This window comes from Uloborus diversus, chromosome 8 (genome assembly GCF_026930045.1).
Source record: "Uloborus diversus isolate 005 chromosome 8, Udiv.v.3.1, whole genome shotgun sequence".
NCBI classification, from domain to species: Eukaryota; Metazoa; Arthropoda; class Arachnida; order Araneae; family Uloboridae; genus Uloborus; species Uloborus diversus.
Window position 1 is genome coordinate 154126387 of NC_072738.1, and position 20701 is coordinate 154147087.

The following is a 20701-nucleotide window of genomic DNA, read 5'->3' on the forward strand; positions in this document are numbered from 1 at the left end:
TATATATATATATATATATATATATATATATATATATATATATATATATATATATATATATATATATATATATAAGGATTGTTTTTTTTTTTTTTTTTTTTTTTTTTTCTGACGATTCTGCTTGTACTACTTATTTGAAAAATCTTTTATGTAAATGTTTGGGGATATAACTTATGTTGAAAATATACGGAAGTCTTAAAAATCGGGTAATGAGTTTGCTTTTTATCAGTACTTAAAGCTTTTGTACCAGCACTTAAATTTGAAAAATGATATTCCAGTCCACTTTTAAAACTGCATATGATAAATGAGTAAATATATAAACATTTTAAGTTAGAACTTACGTTTGCACACTTTAGCATTCGTATCAAATTGCTTCGAATCAACCGTACAGTGGCAGTAAGCTTTTTCTTTCGTTGAATCGTACTTGCAAGTCACATCATCTCCCGAACCACAGAATTCCGAGTCCTCTTCGCATTCATCTACAACAGAACAGAGATCTCCACTCGTCCCAGGCTTGCACTCGCAGAATGGACTGTCTTCATCTTCATTACACTTTCCTCCATTCTGACATGGCTGCTCAGTTTCTTCACATTTTTCTACAAAAAGAAATATTACGTCAGCAATGAACTCAGATGCAACAGACTCAGAGCTTAATAAGATACTCAATAACCTAATAGATGTTTTCATTTGACCTCAACATACTCGGCCGCTGAAGTAATTATGGATTTTCCGTCTTACTTTAAGCTTAGCTGAATCCTTCTTTCTCAAAAGTGGTTTCTGACATATTTGTTTTTTTGACAATGTTGCACGTACATCTTATTTGGAGAATCTAATGTGATTGTTAGAAATGTATGGAGATAATGTATGCTGAAAGCATTGGTTGGAAAAACTACGTATTTTTTGTAGTGAACTACACTGTTAAAAATTCCGGAAGATTTTCTGGTAATTGTTACTGTAAAATTGCATCGCCGACGCATCGCTGATTTTTACGGTAATTTATACCGGAGAAATAAGCGATCCCAGCGCCAACTGGTTGCTGTGGCCTACCGAGGAAACCGTAAAATTTTACAGTAACATTTGATTTTTACGGTAATAGTTACTGGCAACATGGATGCCAGTAACAATTACCGTCAATTTTCCGGAAAATTTTTAACAGTGTACATCTACTTGATTACAAATGTAGTTAACTACAACTACTTTTTTCAAAATGTAGCAACTACAAACTACTTTTGAAATGTAGCCGCTGCTTTGCTACTTTTTAAAAAAGAAATAAATAAAAAGCACACACATACATACCGTTTGTATAATGAACGAAAAAATTCAAAGAGTGATTAGAAATTGGCTTATTTGAACATGGAATATTACTAAGAAATATTTATTCTTTCTTTCTGTTACTGAGCCAATTTGTCATTCTAAACAGTTTCTTACGATTCTTAATGTTATTCGATGCAAGAAAACGTGGAAGAATTCTAACTTCTAATCCTTTCCTGACAGTGAATATTTAATTCAAGAAGTACAACTCGGCTACTTGAAAATGTAAATAGTGCAGTCATAATTTTATTTAAATTTTCATGATGTTAAATTTCCAATTCATATTTTGATCATAATTTGATTTGCTTCATTTAGATGATGAAAGCCATTTTTTTAAACAAAAAAGAAAAACTTTCATTTTCATAATAGGAATTAATTTTATCGGAAATTATATTTTGTAGGAACTGATTAATTGATTCTGAGCTTCAAGCTAGGGGTCGGGACCTGGACACCATCTCCTTTCTTACGCAACTCATAAAATGAAATAAAAGAATTTTTCAATTTTATCGAATACACTCAAAAACTTACAATATTGACTTTTATTATGTTAAAGTATCAATTTTCAATCAGTTAAAAAAAAGGAAACAATAGAAAAACTATGCCAAACGGTACTAAAATTTAATCAAATTTTAATAAGTACACCTAAATATGAAACATATGTAACTAAGAATGCTTACTTTACTTCAATGTGCAATTTTAAAAGACAGTGGACTCGCGCTACAACGCGATTCGATTTTCGCGAAATGGCTATATAGCGAGCTTCTGTCGAGTACCGAATTTTGGAGCTAACGCTAATTCCTTACCCGCAACACGAAAACTTTTTGGAAGGGAATCGCGGGGCTTAAAGCTTTTGTACCTGCACTTAAATTTGAAAAATGATATTCCAGTCCACTTTTAAAGCTGCATATGATAAATGAGTAAATATGTAAACATTTTAAGTTAGAACTTACGTTTGCACACTTTAGCATTCGTATCAAATTGCTTCGAATCAACCGTACAGTGGCAGTAAGCTTTTTCTTTCGTTGAATCGTACTTGCAAGTCACATCATCTCCCGAACCACAGAATTCCGAGTCCTCTTCGCATTCATCTACAACAGAACAGAGATCTCCACTCGTCCCAGGCTTGCACTCGCAGAATGGACTGTCTTCATCTACATTACATGTTCCTCCATTCTGACATAGATGATCAGTTTCCCCACATTTTTCTACAAAAAGAAATATTACGTCAGCTTTTGACTCAACACTCAGAGCTTAATAAGATACTCAATAACCTAATAGATTTTTTCATTTAACCTTAACATACTCGGCCGCTAAAGTAATTATGGGTTTTCCGTCTCGCTTTAAGCTTAGCTCAATCCCTCTTTCTCATAAGTGATTTCTGACATACTATTTGTTTTTCTGACAATGTTGCACGTACATCTTATTTGAAGATCCTAATGTGATTGTTAGATATGTATGAGGATAATGTATGTTGAAAGCAGTGGTTGGAAAAACTACGTATTTTTTGTAGTGAACTACAACTACTGATTACAAATGTAGTTAACTACAATTACTCTTGAAATGTAGTCGCTATTTTGCTACTTTTTAAAAATAAATAAATAAAAAGCACACACATACACACCATTTGTATAATGAACGAAAAAATTCAAAGAGTGGTTAGATTAATAAATAGGCTCATTTGAACATGGAATATTACTAAGAAATATTTATTCTTTCTTTCTGTTACTGAGCCAATTTGTCATTCTAAAAAGTTTTTTACGATTCTTAATGTTATTCGATGCAAGAAAACGTGGAAGAATTCTGACTTCTAATCCTTTCCTGACAGTGAATATTTAATTCAAGAAGTACAACTCGGTTACTTGAAAATGTAAATAGTGCAGTCATAATTTTATTTAAATTTTCTTGATGTTAAATTTCCAGTTCATATTTTGATTTGCTTCATTTAGATGATGAAAGCTATTTTTTTAAACAAAAAAGAAAAACTTTCATTTTCATAATAGGAATTAATTTTATCGAAAATTATATTTTGTAGGAACTGATTAATTGATTCTGAGCTTCAAGCTAGGGGTCGGGACCTGGACACCATCTCCTTTCTTATGCAACTCATAAAATAAAATAAAAGAATTTTTCAATTTTATCGAATAAACTCAAAAACTTACAATATTGACTTTTATTATGTTAAAGTATCAATTTTCAATCAGTTAAAAAAAGGAAACAATAGAAAAACTATGCCAAACGGTACTAGTATTTAATCAAATTTTAATAAATACACCTAAATATGAAACATATGTAACTAAGAATGCTTACTTTACTTCAATGTGCAATTTTAAAGGACAGTGGACTCGCGCTACAACGCGATTCGATTTTCGCGAAATGGCTATATAGCGAGCTTCTGTCGAGTACCGAATTTTGGAGCTAACGCTAATTCCTTACCCGCAACACGAAAACTTTTTGGAAGGGAATCGCGGGGCTTAAAGCTTTTGTACCTGCACTTAAATTTGAAAAATGATATTCCAGTCCACTTTTAAAGCTGCATATGATAAATGAGTAAATATGTAAACATTTTAAGTTAGAACTTACGTTTGCACACTTTAGCATTCGTATCAAATTGCTTCGAATCAACCGTACAGTGGCAGTAAGCTTTTTCTTTCGTTGAATCGTACTTGCAAGTCACATCATCTCCCGAACCACAGAATTTCGAGTCCTCTTCGCATTCATCTACAACAGAACAGAGATCTCCACTCGTCCCAGGCTTGCACTCGCAGAATGGACTGTCTTCATCTACATTACATGTTCCTCCATTCTGACATAGATGATCAGTTTCCCCACATTTTTCTACAAAAAGAAATATTACGTCAGCTTTTGACTCAACACTCAGAGCTTAATAAGATACTCAATAACCTAATAGATTTTTTCATTTAACCTTAACATACTCGGCCGCTAAAGTAATTATGGGTTTTTCGTCTCGCTTTAAGCTTAGCTCAATCCCTCTTTCTCATAAGTGATTTCTGACATACTATTTGTTTTTCTGACAATGTTGCACGTACATCTTATTTGAAGATCCTAATGTGATTGTTAGATATGTATGAGGATAATGTATGTTGAAAGCAGTGGTTGGAAAAACTACGTATTTTTTGTAGTGAACTACAACTACTGATTACAAATGTAGTTAACTACAATTACTCTTGAAATGTAGTCGCTATTTTGCTACTTTTTAAAAAATAAATAAATAAAAAGCACACACATACACACCATTTGTATAATGAACGAAAAAATTCAAAGAGTGGATAGATTAATAAATAGGCTCATTTGAACATGGAATATTACTAAGAAATATTTATTCTTTCTTTCTGTTACTGAGCCAATTTGTCATTCTAAAAAGTTTTTTACGATTCTTAATGTTATTCGATGCAAGAAAACGTGGAAGAATTCTGACTTCTAATCCTTTCCTGACAGTGAATATTTAATTCAAGAAGTACAACTCGGTTACTTGAAAATGTAAATAGTGCAGTCATAATTTTATTTAAATTTTCTTGATGTTAAATTTCCAGTTCATATTTTGATTTGCTTCATTTAGATGATGAAAGCCATTTTTTTAAACAAAAAAGAAAAACTTTCATTTTCATAATAGGAATTAATTTTATCGAAAATTATATTTTGTAGGAACTGATTAATTGATTCTGAGCTTCAAGCTAGGGGTCGGGACCTGGACACCATCTCCTTTCTTACGCAACTCATAAAATGAAATAAAAGAATTTTTCAATTTTATCGAATAAACTCAAAAACTTACAATATTGACTTTTATTATGTTAAAGTATCAATTTTCAATCAGTTAAAAAAAGGAAACAATAGAAAAACTATGCCAAACGGTACTAGTATTTAATCAAATTTTAATAAATACACCTAAATATGAAACATATGTAACTAAGAATGCTTACTTTACTTCAATGTGCAATTTTAAAGGACAGTGGACTCGCGCTACAAAGCGATTCGATTTTCGCGAAATGGCTATATAGCGAGCTTTTGTCGAGTACCGAATTTTGGAGCTAACGCTAATTCCTTACCCGCAACACGAAAACTTTTTGGAAGGGAATCGCGGGGCTTAAAGCTTTTGTACCTGCACTTAAATTTGAAAAATGATATTCTAGTCCACTTTTAAAACTGCATATGATAAATGAGTAAATATGTATAAATTTTAATTTAGAACTTACGTTTGCACACTTTAGCATTCGTATCAAATTGCTTCAAATCAACCGTACAGTGGCAGTAAGCTTTTTCTTCCGTTGAATCGTACTTGCAAGTCACATCATCTCCCGAACCACAGAATTCCGAGTCCTCTTCGCATTCATCTACAACAGAACAGAGATCTCCACTCGTCCCAGGTTTGCACTCGCAGAATGGACTGTCTTCATCTTCATTACACGTTCCTCCATTCTGACATGGCTGCTCAGTTTCTTCACATTTTTCTACAAAAAGAAATATTACGTCAGCAATGAACTCAGATGCAACAGACTCAGAGCTTAATAAGATACTCAATAACCTAATAGATGTTTTCATTTGACCTCAACATACTCGGTCGCTGAAGTAATTATGGGTTTTTCGTCTCGCTTTAAGCTTAGCTGAATCCTTCTTTCTCAAAAGTGGTTTCTGACATATTTGTTTTTTTGACAATGTTGCACGTACATCTTATTTGGAGAATCTAATGTGATTGTTAGAAATGTATGGAGATAATGTATGTTGAAAGCAGTGGTTGGAAAAACTACGTATTTTTTGTAGTGAACTACAACTACTTGATTACAAATGTAGTTAACTACAACTACTTTTTTCAAAATGTAGCAACTACAAACTACTTTTGAAATGTAGTCGCTGCTTTGCTACTTTTTAAAAAAGAAATAAATAAAAAGCACACACATACATACCGTTTGTATAATGAACGAAAAAATTCAAACAGTGGTTAGATTAATAAATTGGCTCATTTGAACATGGAATATTACTAAGAAATATTTATTCTTTCTTTCTTTTACTGAGCCAATTTGCCCTCCCTCACTTTTAGTTTTGTAATTTCAATTCGGGAGAATGGGGAGGGGGTGAGAAGTAGTGCCCTGATCTTCTCATTTTTTTCGATGTGGGGCAAGGACTTCATACTGTCACGCAATGGCACAAAAAAAAAAAAAAAAAGTATTAGGAGGGCACTCTTAAAGAATTCTTCCTTCTGATGGTATTCAAGTTTACGTGCTGTGACGTAATGACAAGAATTTTTTAATTTCATTTACTGCAATAAAGATGACCATATTTTAATGAAATAAAAATGTATTGCACTTAGCTCATAAAACGTTACTGAACTAAGTATGAGTGAAATGGTTTACAAAATCATTCCACTAAAATTAGTGGGGGGAAATATATTTCGTAAAAGTGGTCATTTTTGTGGAATTGCACATCACCGAAATTGGAAGCTCAGGGAAAACGACGTTTTTCATAAATGAAATCTTATATACTTAAGTACTCAGCGAATGTATCTTTGTATGTACAGTCATAGAAAAAAAAAACGAAATACTTTTAGTTATTCGGCCAATATACATGCTAGAAAGGAAAGAAAGGCGTTATCCGGTTTAAAATCTTCTTTAAAACTACAAAGTAAACTAAGCACAAAGTCTTCATTTTCAAACGAGAACCCCTACTTTTTGCTACACAATTAAATTTAGACAGCAAAATGAAGCCTGGGTACAAAATGCCATTGCATTCCGTGCAGTAGAACAAAAGTTATTAACGAAAAACCATTTAGGGACCGCCACCACATTTAAAACGCAACTTTCAAGGTTACAGCTTATCAAGTAAGAGAATGTAAGCAAAGGAAAGCTCGAGATTATCCAGCACAATTCATGATTTTTGTTTTCTTTTTCTTTTTCCGTAATTCGATACTTTTTGGCCGATTATGTTACGTCACAAAGCTATTTAGGGTCGAAAACATTTTTTTCTTTTTGAAAAATAGTTAAAATGTTTACTGATTTTTGTCCGCACTGTTCACTTTTTTTTTTAGTGTGAATTGTATTTAGTTCGGTTTTACTCGAGAAAGACGAATGGGGCCTGGCTGGTCCCTCGCATAGATCGTTGTTTAATAAATCGAATGATAACTAATTGCAAAAAAAAAGAACTTCTTGCCTTTGTATAATATGAACCTATGGGATTGATTATATAATCTCTCAGCCATTAGCTTCCGAGAAATATAAAAATTGAATCTTAACTAGAAAAATGATGTAAATATTTTTGATAAATGCATTGCAATGTATGCTACTGGTTGATTTTGGAATGAATAGAAAGTCCTTTGATGTAAAATGGAATTCGCGTCTTTAATTTCGCTGACGTGGGAAGAAGTTTGTGACATTACATACAAAACTATGTGAAATATGGCGCACCACCATATAACGTGGGGATACGCAGAATTAAATAGATTGGTCACTCGATCGAAGTAAGATCCATTTATTCCGATAGAAAATTGGCTTTAAATACCTAAACTGAACAAAGTGTCAATCTAAAAAATAACTAGTATGTTGTGACGATCACGAAACTTTCTTATATATCTTTCTTAATAATTCTGACCCCTCCCCATGCTTGACGAAAAAGCAATAATCCTAACAAAAACAAAACTACACACGCCAAAACTTGACGACCCTCCCAATTCTTGATTTATCTCAAAAGGAAATCCAAGAATGAAAATTGAAAATTATTTTCAAAGCCTTGCTTAAAATAATTACAAACATTTATTTGTTAAAAAACACAAGATGACACCAGTTAAAAAGTTTAAATCATCGCGATTTTCTAGTCATTTTCCAACAATTAAAATCACGCGAAATACGTAGACAACAGTATATTATGATTTATCTTTCTTATTCTTGCATTTATAAAGCTATTTTTATTGACACAAAAAAAAAAAAAAATAATAATAATAATTTGAATTTTGACATCTGAAATTCAAATTATATTTTTCGCAATCACGAGTGTGTGTGTTTGTGTCTGTGTGCAGGCATGAGTGCGTGGGTAGTGGTGTGTAGGTGTGTGTGTGTATGTTTTTGTGTGTGTGTGTGTGTATGTGTAGGTGTCTGTATGTATGCGTGTGTGTATGTGTATGTGTAGGTAGGTGTATGTGTGTGTATGTGTTTGTGTGTGTGAGTGTGTGTGTGTAGTTGTGTTTGTATGAGCGTGTGTGTAGGATATGGATGCAACCTGGAGACGGCTTTCGCTATAGGAGCAGCATCGCGAGGAGCGGTCGACGGTGATGGTGCGGAGGGTGGCGGTGGGAAAATAAAATGATAGGACGCCAAAAACAGTCAAGTAAAAACAATAAGCAATCGTGATTGCTCAAAAAAAAAAAAAAAAAAGTCAGCCCCCTCATGGAGCGATTGGTGTCAAAATTGAACCAAAGCCTGTTTACATATGGATTCACATTTATTCCAAATTTCATCCAGAACGTAGCATTACTTCTTTCATATGGTAATCAAAATGGAAAAAAAAGAACGTTCGATTGCTCCATCCCCTTTTCAGCTATTGACGTCAAAATAGAATCAGCTCCCGCATTTGCCGGCATGCCGCAAAATATGAGAGTCACCAGATTTTCAACAACCCTTTCCTGGTCCTTTCCGACATGCCAAAAAAAATAAGGTTAAAAAAATCATAACGGAGATTTTGATGTTTATTTTGCTTCTGGTTGAGCTAAAAATTTAGTTTCGTTTCTACAATCTAAATTACAATTATAAATCTTTATTTACTAATAATAAAGCTGAATGTCCCTCTGTCTGTCAGGATCTCTGTGACGCGCTCAGCGCCTAGACCGTTCGGCCGATTTTCATGAAATTTATTTACTAATAATAAAGCTGAATGTCCCTCTGTCTGTCAGGATATCTGTCAGGATCTCTGTGACGCGCATAGCGCCTAGACCGTTCGGCCGATTTTCATGAAATTTGGCACAAAGTTAGTTTGGAGCATGGGGGTGTGCACCTCGAAGCGATTTTTCGAAAATTCGATGTGGTTCTTTTTCTATTCCAATTTTAAGAACGAAATTCTCATAAGATGGACGAGTAAATAACGTGGAACTGTAACATAGGTACAGTCATAGAAAAAAAAAACGAAACACTTTTAATTATTCGGCCATTTTTCATGCTAGAAAGGAAAGAAAGATGTCATCCGACTTAGTTTAAAGTCTTCTTTAAAACTACGTAGGTAAAATTTTGATAAGGGACCATATACAAAGCAAAATGAGCACCAACTCTTGATTTTCAAATGGGAACCCCTAATTTTTGCTACATAATTATGTTTAGACCGCAAAATACAGCCAGGATACGAAATTTCACTGCATTCCGTGCAGTAGAACAGGAGTTATTAACGAAAAACGTTTTAGGGACCATCACTACATTGAAAACGCTTCTTTCAAGGTCACGGTTTATCAAGTAACGGAAGGTGAACAATGAAAAGATCGAGATTGTCCAGCTCAACTCATGCTTTTTTGAAGTTCTCTTTTCTTCCGTAATCCGATAGTTTTTAGCCGATTATGTCGCGGCAAAAAGCGATTTACGGTCGTTTTTTTTTTTTTTTTTTTGAAAAAAAAAAAGTAAAAATATTTACTGATTTTTGTCTATCTGCATTAACCTAAGAAAGACGGATGAGGTTTGGCTGGCCCATCGTATAGATTGTTCTTTAGTAAACCGAATAATGACAAATTAAAAGTAATGGAACTTTTTGACTTTTCCTAATATAAACCTATTGGATTGCTCATATAATCATTCAAGCCTCATAGAAATGTAAATATTCAACCTTATACCTAGAAACATGATGTGAATATGTTTGATAAATGTTGCACCTATGTTACAGGTTTATTTTGGAATGAATAAAAAGTCTTTGATTGTAAAATGGAATTGCGCGTTTTTAATTTCGCAGAACATCGGCAGAAGTTTGAGCCATCGCACACAAAAATATAAAAAATATACCGCACAACGTGGGAAGACGCAGCATTAAATAGATTGGAGACTCGAGCGAAGCAAGGTCCATTTATTCCGTGAAAACTTGCTCTAAATACATAAAATGAACGAAGTATCAATCTAAAAAATAAAGCAGATACAGGAGAATATAAATACCCGTTAATGAGCAAACCCTTTACACTCGAACTTTATTTGGGAAAAAATTTGGTTATTATAATTAACCCAGTGGACTAACACAGTAATTGTTCTAGAGGCTTTTTTGTAATAAAAAAAAGAGAATTTGTTTCAAATCCTAATTTATGCGAAAGATCATAATGCGTGGTATTATTAAAAAGACATAACAAAATCGGCGGTTTTAGTTAAACATGTAACATCTCTTAAAACCAATTTAGGAAAGTAATTTCCCAATGCTGTTTCTAGCAACGAGATTCGAGATGGTTCAACCCGTAATTTAAAAAAAAAAAGTCATTTTAATTTTAACCAAGGTGAACGGAAATCTGACTTCTTGTCATTTCTCCGATTTTGTAACATTACAAACAAAACTTAGCTATATTTGATATTGTCTACAGCATCAGGCTGGCGCACCTATAGCAATACTATAGGCAGCATACCCGACAGGCGGGTTGAACTACCCAGAAGCTACGCTTTCGTCCTCGCTGCATATTTCGCAGACTGGAATCGGAACTAAGCGTGTGGGATGCTGAAGTCATCTTATTGAAGCTGAGAGTGCGAATAAACTGGTAGGCAAAGTAAATTTATCTGCTGTATGTTTACGGCATCTCACTGGTGAGATAAATTTTCTTCATCCACCAGTTTTTAGGCACTCTCGGCTTCAATGACATGACACCTGCTACATTGGTCGGTTAAATCTAGTTCAGGGCTGTTGTGTTCAATATTGGGATTCACAGCAGCCATGGAATGGGAAAACCAATCCGCAGTGAAGACGCGGGCCGCATTCAGCCCGCGACGTTGGTCCATGTGGCCCGTTGTGTGTTCAAGGAATAAGAACAGGAAGTAGAATTTGTTCCAGTGTCACAAAATTGGAGCCGAATATCCAGATATTGGATTCTGAAAAAGATGCATTTAGTAAAATAGGCACCCATTAGTTGATAACAATATTTTTTTTCACTTTCTTTCTTTGACGATATTTTTCCATGTTGTTCAAAAGAGAAGAAAATATTTTGAAATTTTATCATTGTCTTGCGAGAATTATTTTTATGTGAAATGCACGCCAATGACCGAGAAAGTAAACAGAAAAATAGTATTTAAATTATAATTAAGAATAGACAAAAACTCAACTTAATCTAACACGCAAATTAATGTTTTGTTAAATCTTTGACGAAGTCAAAAAAAAAAAAAAAAAAAGTTCACAATTAGCCACAACTACTACTTTTGTGCTGAATACAGCTCAAAGCACGCGACCCACTAATGCGATTGAGATTTCCTCTCCTAGATCCTAACACATTAAAAATTATTCAAACTCTATACAAAAAAAATTAATTCCTAAAAACCAGTAAACTTATCTAAGAGCAATTATTACTTTTTGACCCATTTGGATACTGTTAAAGGAGAAATTTCACACTGTCGGCTATTTTTCGAGTACTTTTTCCCGAATTAGACAAGGCAATAATTTTTCCTTTTAGCAAATTATCACCGGGAAGAGCCACTAATTCTACACTCTATTGCAACATGACTGGCAAGACACTGGGGTTTTGTTGTATGTTTCTGTGAAAAAGTTGTGCATGTTAATTTTTTTAAGCAATCACGATTGCTTATTGCTTTCATTTGACTGTTTTAATGTGATATCATTTTATTTTCCCACCGGCACCCTCCGCAGCACCTTCGTCGGCCGGCCGCCTCACGATGCTGCTCCTCTGGCGAAAACCGTCTCCAGGTCGCGTCAATATCCTACACACACACACATACACGCACTCCTACACACACACATACACGCACTCCTACACACACATACACGCACTCCTACACACACACATACACGCACTCCTGCACACACACATACACACACTCAGGCCTGCACAGACACAAACACTCATGCCTACATACACACACACACGAACGCCTACACACACGCGCGTACTCACACATACGAACGCCTACACGCACACGCGCGTACACACACACACACACACACACGAACGCCTACACGCACGCACATGCATACATACACACACGCGCACCCACACGCATGCGCTTACACAAACACACACACACACGAAAGCCTACAATTACGCGCGTACACACACATACGAACGCCTACACGCACACGCGTGTACACACACATACACGAACATCTACACGCACCCGCGCGTACACACACATACACGAACGCCTACACGCACACGCGCGTACACACACAGCACTGCATACACAACACGCACACACATGCGCTTACACAAACACACACGCGCATACATACACATACACGGCTCGTGATTGCGAAAAACATTATTTGAATTCAAGATGCCAAAAATTCAAATTAATATATATATATATATATATATATATATATATATATATATATATATATATATATATATATATATATATATATATATTATTTGAGTTATTGTTTTACAAAAGGCAATGGCTAAACGCAGAAAAAATAAAAAAAAAAAAATAAATAAATAAAAAAAAATAAAAAAAAAATAAAAATAAAATAAAAAAAATAAAAACAGAAGTATTTAAAGTATAGCTTTTGATTTAAAAAGTTCTATAAAATATTCTTTTATTAGACAATGAAGTAGTGTTTCGCATTATTTACATATTGACGTCTGAACGATATCTGCAAAAAACTGACGGTTGCAATATTGTGTTGTTCTTCTGCAGAGACAGCGAATAAATTTATGCATTTAAAAAATTCATAGGCGTAACTCTAATGTAGAAAAACCACGTTATAATTGGTTTGCTTAGTTTGTTAAACAATTTTTTTCTTTTTCGACGAAGAAACCAACTTTCATAATTTCTGTTTTAAAAAAGTATACGGTCCCCTAAAGTAGGAAAAAAGGAATTTTTAAGCATAGCGCAAAAACTACTGAATATTTTGAGTTCAAATTTTGGATTCCCTCATAAAAAGTCTTCTAGATTGTTTTTCTGTTAAAATTTAATATGGTTTCAGATCATATTTTTTTCAAAAAATATTAAAATAATTCATAAAAAAACTAAAATTACATTTTGGGCGTTATAAATGATGTTTTTATTATTGGGTCGATTCATATTTTGATACAAAAAAACAATCTTTGCCGTGCCTAATCTAGTTTTTGTGTTATGAGTAAAAATATCAAAATACGTTTTAACATTACGAGAGGAATTTTTCAAAACTCGATTCTTAAGTAACGGCTGGATCGAATTAAACAAAACTTTGTATACAAAGTTAAAAAAAGATGCTGATTACAAATATGTGATAAAAAAAGGGGGTTCTCATTGAAAAATTTGAAGTCGATGCTCGTTTTAATATGAAGACGACCCCTTAACAACAATTTTTTTACCATAATTATGTAGAACTTTTTATTCCTGAAACAATGACACCTTACGCGTGTCTCTAGTATCAATAGTCTTTGAATACGATCGAGTGTTTCGTTTTTTTTTTCTATGACTGTACAAGCCAATTGGCGAGAAAATTTACCATACATTATTTGTAAATATACAGGCGAACCAAAAGACCTTTTAATTTTTCTATTACGGGCAAAGCCGTGCGGGTACCACTAGTGATTAATAAGCCAGAAGAAGCCATTACAAGTCACGGAACTGTACTTGATGCAGTCTTTGCAAGATTTTTAGATAACATACAATGCAAAAATTTCGTTGCTTATTATAGCTACCATAAGCCAATTATTACTTTCATAGGATTAAATAATGATAATAATTTAATCCTACGAAAATTATCACTTCTGCCGAGCATCCCGTGAAGCCATTTTGTTTTTGTTGCGAATAAAAATAGCTTTATGAATGCAACAATAAGTCAATCATGGGGAGGGATCAAAGTTCATAAGAATGATATAGAAGAAAGTTTCGTGATGGCCACAACATACTAGTTTGTAATCAGAAAACGAGAATTTGTTTGAAATCCAAATTTGAGGCGAAAGATCAGAATTCGTGGTATTATTGAAAAAGCATAACACGATCGGCGGTTTTAGTTAAACATGTAATGGCTCTTAAAAGCAATTTAGGTAAGTAATTTCCCAATGCTGTTTCCAGCAACGATATTCAAGATAGATCCAACCCGTAACTCTAAAAGATAAAAGAGTTATTTTAGCTTAAACCAAGGTGAACCGAACTCAGACTTCTTATTATTTTTTGAATTTTGTCAATTTGCACTTGCAAACAAAGCTTAACATTATTTAGTTTTGTTCTGACCCCCACATACTTGCAATCGGGCATTTTCTATAGTAATCAATAGGGGTGCGACATTTATGCCGATGTTTTGGAAACATCGATGTTTTTGTTAAAACATCGATGTTTTTAATATCGATGTTTTTCTTTCGATGTTTTTAGACTACCGATGTTTTTTCGATGTTGATGTTTTTGCATTTTAATTGAAAATTATCATAAAATTTGCTCCAATTTTCTCGCTAGGTAATTAAGTTTACTTATGGAGTTGCCAAGAAAAAAAGTCAGTTTTTTTGCACCCATTTTATAAGATCAGTTTTTCTGTGTAGAGGATGATTTTTGAGAAGATCACTACAAGATAGTAAAAGATTAACTAGAGCGTGAGGAAAAGGTCAAAGCTATTGGAAGAACCTGACACTAATAGTCTGGTGCCAGAACTTGCAATCTATTTCAAGGCCCCAGTTCTTAAACTAAAGGGATATTCTATACGTTAGAAGGGCGAAAATTATAACTGGTAAGAGAGAGCTGGTAAAAGTTGCTTTAAAGTATTTGATAGTGATGGCAATTTCTGTTCCATCGGAAAGAGATGTTTCTCTGACTGATGGGATAGTCTGCGAAAAGAGAAATGTGCTTCTGGGGGACAAAGTAAACAAACTTCTTTTTCTCGTAACTGTCAACACCAATATTCGGGGTTACTTATCGACTTCCCCCAAAAAGTCGTCCCTCTATTACTTACAATTTGTGTTTAATTATTAGCTAACAGTACAACACATATTTCTTGCTCTTAAAAATAATTGTTAGAAATAATTTTGTATTTTTAAAATAATTAGCGCAACTTTTTCTCATCATTTAACTGACGGTAAGTGCTATGATACATTTTTCTTAGATTCTTTTTTGATGTAAATTTACTTTTAGTTTCATTCAGTTTGAAAATATTTCCTTATTACTGTAACTAGTTTTATTATTTGGTGCTTGTCTTATTATCAATTTTTGCCCTACTATAATACCAAGATGTTGCGAAATTATTCTTATTAAATTCATGATTTGAGGTTCAGTATTTTCAATATATTTGTCGGATACGTATTCTTTTGTATTGCTTAAATTAGTGTAGTATATTCAAAAATGTATGTTATTCATTGATAAAAAGATCGATATTTTAAAACATCGATATTTTTTGGCCGATGTATCAATACCATCGATGTTTTAATTTCTAACATCGATGTCGCACCTCTAGTCATCAAGCAACAGATTGTCGCACCTTAAGGTAGATTTACATGCAACGTTCCGACAGCCCGATTAGTCTATCCAGAGACTGCAATTTCATCCTTACTGAGGAGTCCGCAATCTGAAATCTGAACTAATCGTGTTGAAGGCAGAAGTCATCACATTGAAGCTGAGAGTGCGAACAGTCTGGTAAAAAAAATATCTGCTGTTTGTTTACGGATTCTCTCTGGTGAAATAAATCTACTTTATCCACCAGTTTGTTGGCGCTCTCAGATTCAATGACACGACATCTGCTTGCTGCTCTGTAAATTCTTAGTCAGTTATGTGCAGTAATAGGACGCAACAGGATGAGACAATCGATACTGAAATTTGCGCAGCGAAGCTTATGAATGTGGCCCGTTGTTCTGTTTTAAGTAAAAAAATCGAAAAGCAAGACTAGCTACAATGTCATGAAATTTTACTGGAGAACATGTAACTTATAAAATAAGCATCAAGTAATTGATAACAACAATTATTGATTATAACTTTCTTTCTTTTTCCCTTTTTACTTCCTTTTACAAAAGAGGAAGTATTGTATTCGCGAAAAAATTTTCACTCAAAAATCGGCCTTTACTTCCATTTTGCTCATCCCCGAAACAATGTTGAGTTTTTTTTTTCAACTCGACCACACGTGGATAAGTGCCTAAGAACGTATAGACACCTGAAATATCCATTTTGACAATCCCCGAGTTAATTACAACGAGTTTTCTCGTGACGTCCGTATGTGCGGATGTGTGTATGTACGTATGTATGTCGCATAACTCAAGAACGGTATGTCCTAGAAAGTTGAAATTTAGTACGTAGATTCCTAGTAGTGTCTAGTTGTAAACCTTCTTTTTTGGTTGCATTCGGATGTACCATAGGGGGTCTTTTACACCTTTTTTGGGGGAAATCATTGTTAATTTCAATGCAAACTCGAGTGGCGTTATAATTTGGCAAACACTTGGCAATATATCTCCAAGCTTCTGGTCGCCAAGTTCTGTCGCCAAGTTGGCGACAAATTTGACGGTTTTTTTTATATTTTTAATTTGGTTTCATTTTGGCCACTATTGGCGATATTTAGAGAGTCAACTATTGAATCAAATTAAAATTGCCAATAATGGGGAAATAACATTAACTTGGTGTAAAAGGAAGTCATGTGATGCACAACGCATCCGCTAGTTTTCCATGTTATTTTGAAAAGAAGAAAATATTTTGAAATTTTATCTGGCTTACGAAAATGATTTTAATGTGAAGTGCAGGGATTATGACAGAGGAAGTAAATTGAAAACTAGTCTTTAGTTAATAATTAAAAATTGACGAAAACTCTACTTAAGCTTACATTCAAATTAATGTTTTGTTTAATTTTTAACGAAGTCAAAAAAAAAATGTCACAGTTAGCCAAAGCAACTATAATACTTTGCGTGCAAAATTCGGGTTCAAAGCATGCGAGTCACTAACTGCTACTCTGGGAACTTACATCTCCTCTCGTAGATCTCAACACATTGAAAATTATTCAAACATTCTACAAAAAAAAAAAAAAAAAAAAAAGAAAAGGAAAAGGAAAAAAAAAAAGTAAAAATCAGCAAACTGATTTAAGAGCAATTATTACCTTTTGAGTTTTGACCCATCTGGATACTGTTGAAGAAGACATTTTACACTGTCGGCAAATTTTTCGAGCGCTTTTGCTCGATTGAGACAGCGCAATATTTTTTTTTCTTTTAGCAAATTATCACCGTGACGAGCCTGTCTACCCTTGCAACAACTGTCTTTCTATTGCAACATGACTAGTAAGACGATGAGGTTTTATTTTATGTAACTGTAGAAAAGTTGTGTATGTTAATTTTTTTCAGAGTAATTGTTCGACAAAAGGAATATAGTGCAATGGCTAAACGCAGAAAATAAACAGAAGTATTTTAAGTGTAGCTTTTAATTTAAAATGTTCTAAGACTTGTCATTTATCAGACAATGAAATAGTGTTTTGAATTATTTACATATTGACCTTTAAACGATATCCACATAAAACTGACGATTGCAATTATATGTTATTCTCCAGGATAGACAGCGAATAAATATCTACATTTAAAAAATTCATTGACGTAACTCTAATGCGAAAAAATCACGTTAAAATTGGTTTGCTTATCTTGTTGAAAAATTTTGTTCTCTTTTTTCCAGGGCTGTGGAGTCGGAGTCGGAGTCGGAGTCGAAGAGTCGGAATCGGACTGATTTTGGGGTGAAGGAGTCGGAGTCGGAGTTGTTAGAAAACTTGCCGACTCCGACTCCGGGTTTCTTTTTTTCTTTCCTTTTCACTGACTCTCCTTGCATTTTTAAAAAACTGACTAGAAATTGGTTCAATTACATGTATAAAAAGATACTAATGAGAAAATAACTGCCATTATGGCAATCAGCTAGCCTGAATGCTTACCGAACTTACTGTAGCCGTCCTCTAGTTTGCTTGCTTTTTAACTTAACTAATAGCGACTGTCAGCAAACGGTTTTGTTGCCTAACATTTTCAAGTAATCACTTTCAAATAAAAATAGAAATATAGTGTTTTGTTCGATCTCAGTTATAAAATAGCGAAAGAAACGTAACACATTAATAAATCGAGGCCCGTAGCTAAGGTTGAAACGTTTAAGGGTGAAATTCAAAAACGTTCTGGCGCGAAAGCACGAATCCAAAAGATCCAATGAAAAATAATCTAATGTTTTTTTCTTTATTAAGACTATTTCTATAAGCTTGGTTCTCACTAAAAAGTATGGAACAAAATAAGTGTAATTGATTTCTTGATTGCAACACTCAATAATTGCAGATAATCTTAAAATCTTAATATTAAGGCTAATTCTAAAGCAGACAATAAAATTTAAATTAAAAATTTAGCGAAGAAGAAATATAGGTATAGTAAAAGCTATTCGTAAAAATTTGTATAGCGGCCGCATTTTGTGTAAAATTAGCTCCTGATGTATATGTGCCCTATTTTCGTTGAAATTTGATTGATGAAATATAATTTAAAATATATTCGCGAAAATTTTCAGAATTAAAGTATTTATAACTCTGAAATTAACTTTGGGTGTCATCTACCTGATGGGTGTCACCCAGGGAAAACCACCCCCTCTCAAGAACTTGGATTTAGAAAAAAAAAAGCTTTTTTTCTCTCAAGTTACAGCTTTCAAAAATTGAAAGCACACGATTTGATCAATATCTATTTGTTAAACATTAAAAGGGGACAAATTGCAGATAATCCTTTTCAATTTTTTTAAAAGGGATTTTTAAGTCATCTCACTTCTTAACTCGTAACTGTTGGAAAATTTGATTTTTAAATTGAATTTCTAACGTTGTATGCGTCTTGGGTTTACAATAAAAAACAAAATGCGAAATTTTCATGAAAAGGAATCAATATTTCAATCTCTGTTTAGAGGTTTTCCCCCTTCCCCTGAAGGGAGAGAAGGAGTTGAAAAAATACAATTTAAAAAATCAAAAACATCCGGAGTCGGAGTCGGAGTTGGAGTCGGAGTCGGGCGTTTCAAAATCCAGGAGTCGGAGTCGGGGTCGGAGTCGGCCATTTTCCTTCCCACTCCGCAGCCCTGCTTTTTTCGCAGAAACCAATTTTCATAATTTTAGTTTTGAAAAGGTATATGGTCCCCTAAACGGGAGGGGGGAGGAATGAACTTCTAAGCATAGCGCTAAAACTACTGAATATTTTGAGCTCAAATTTTGGATTCCCTCATAAAAGCTCTTCTAGATTGTTTTTCTAATTAAATATAATATGGTTTCAGATTGTATTTTTTTCAAAGATTATTATCATGATTCAGAAAAAAATCTATATTTACATTTTAGCTATTGTAAATGATGTTTTTACTATTGGGTTGATTCATATTTTGACATTACGAGAAAATTTTTTTAAATTCATTTTAACATTACGAGAGGGATTTTTCAAAACTTAATTCTGAAGCAATGGCTGAATCAAATGAAACAAAATTTCGTATACAAAGTTAAAAAATGATGCTGATGATCACAAATATGGGATAGAAAGGGGAGGTTCTCGTTGAAAATTTAGAAGTTGATGCTCGTTTTAATATGAAGATGACCCCTTAGCCAAAATTTATTAACATAATTATGTAGAATAAATTATTCCCGAAAAAATAACGTCTTACACGTGTCTCTATAGTGTAATAGTCTTCGAAAGTGAACGAGTGTTTCGTTTTTTTTTCTTCTATGAGATGTATCTAGAGTCGCTATATAAACAATGTATATATTATAAGGGTCTTAATTGTACCTATGTCCGAGTTCTCTCGAAAGCCAGTGAACTGACCATCGAACCAGGTATCGATAGATTCGTAATTTTCCCGTCTTTATGTTTGGTTATTTAACACAATCCTCCGTTGATAATTAGCGGAGATATCAATGAAAAACTACTAATTATGATACTTAGATTTCGACACAAAATCCCTATATTTCGAAGGCTTTCCTTCATTCAAATTATTTTTCAGTGCTTTATCTCAACTTCTCGTAGCTTTTATTAAAATTTGTAGCGTGAAGAAAATCATTGAGAAGAAAGATCTGTTGCATTTTTTTTCTCGAATATGAACAAATAAAATTCTGGCTTTTGTTTTGAGGCTTTTCCTGTAATCGGGGGATTTAAAATGTTTTGTTTTTTGGTTATTTTTCAGTAATCTGCCAACTGTTATTCTCGAGGCAGACCGTACAAAGCCGGGCGACGCGGCTAGTAGGTAAATAAAAGCCGTGATTCTTTTTAGTTCAGTTATATGCGTGGTTTCATATGATCAATATTCAACTAGCATGAGATTTGAATGAAGACAGTTTTTTTTTTCGG

The 20701-nt window shown here is 33.6% G+C and overlaps 1 protein-coding gene across 1 annotated transcript in view; it reads right to left on the bottom strand.

Annotated features, from left to right (window-relative positions):
* Positions 1-330: 330 nt before the first annotated feature.
* LOC129228691 (protein crumbs-like) overlaps positions 331-20701 on the bottom strand; it is a 63337-nt gene continuing 42966 nt past the window's right edge. The window contains exons 2-5 of the mRNA XM_054863375.1: positions 5523-5777; positions 3892-4146; positions 2262-2516; positions 331-596 (exon numbers count right to left, since the gene is read on the bottom strand). Coding sequence (XP_054719350.1) covers positions 331-596; positions 2262-2516; positions 3892-4146; positions 5523-5777 — 1031 coding nt within the window. The remainder of the gene's footprint in view (positions 597-2261; positions 2517-3891; positions 4147-5522; positions 5778-20701) is intronic.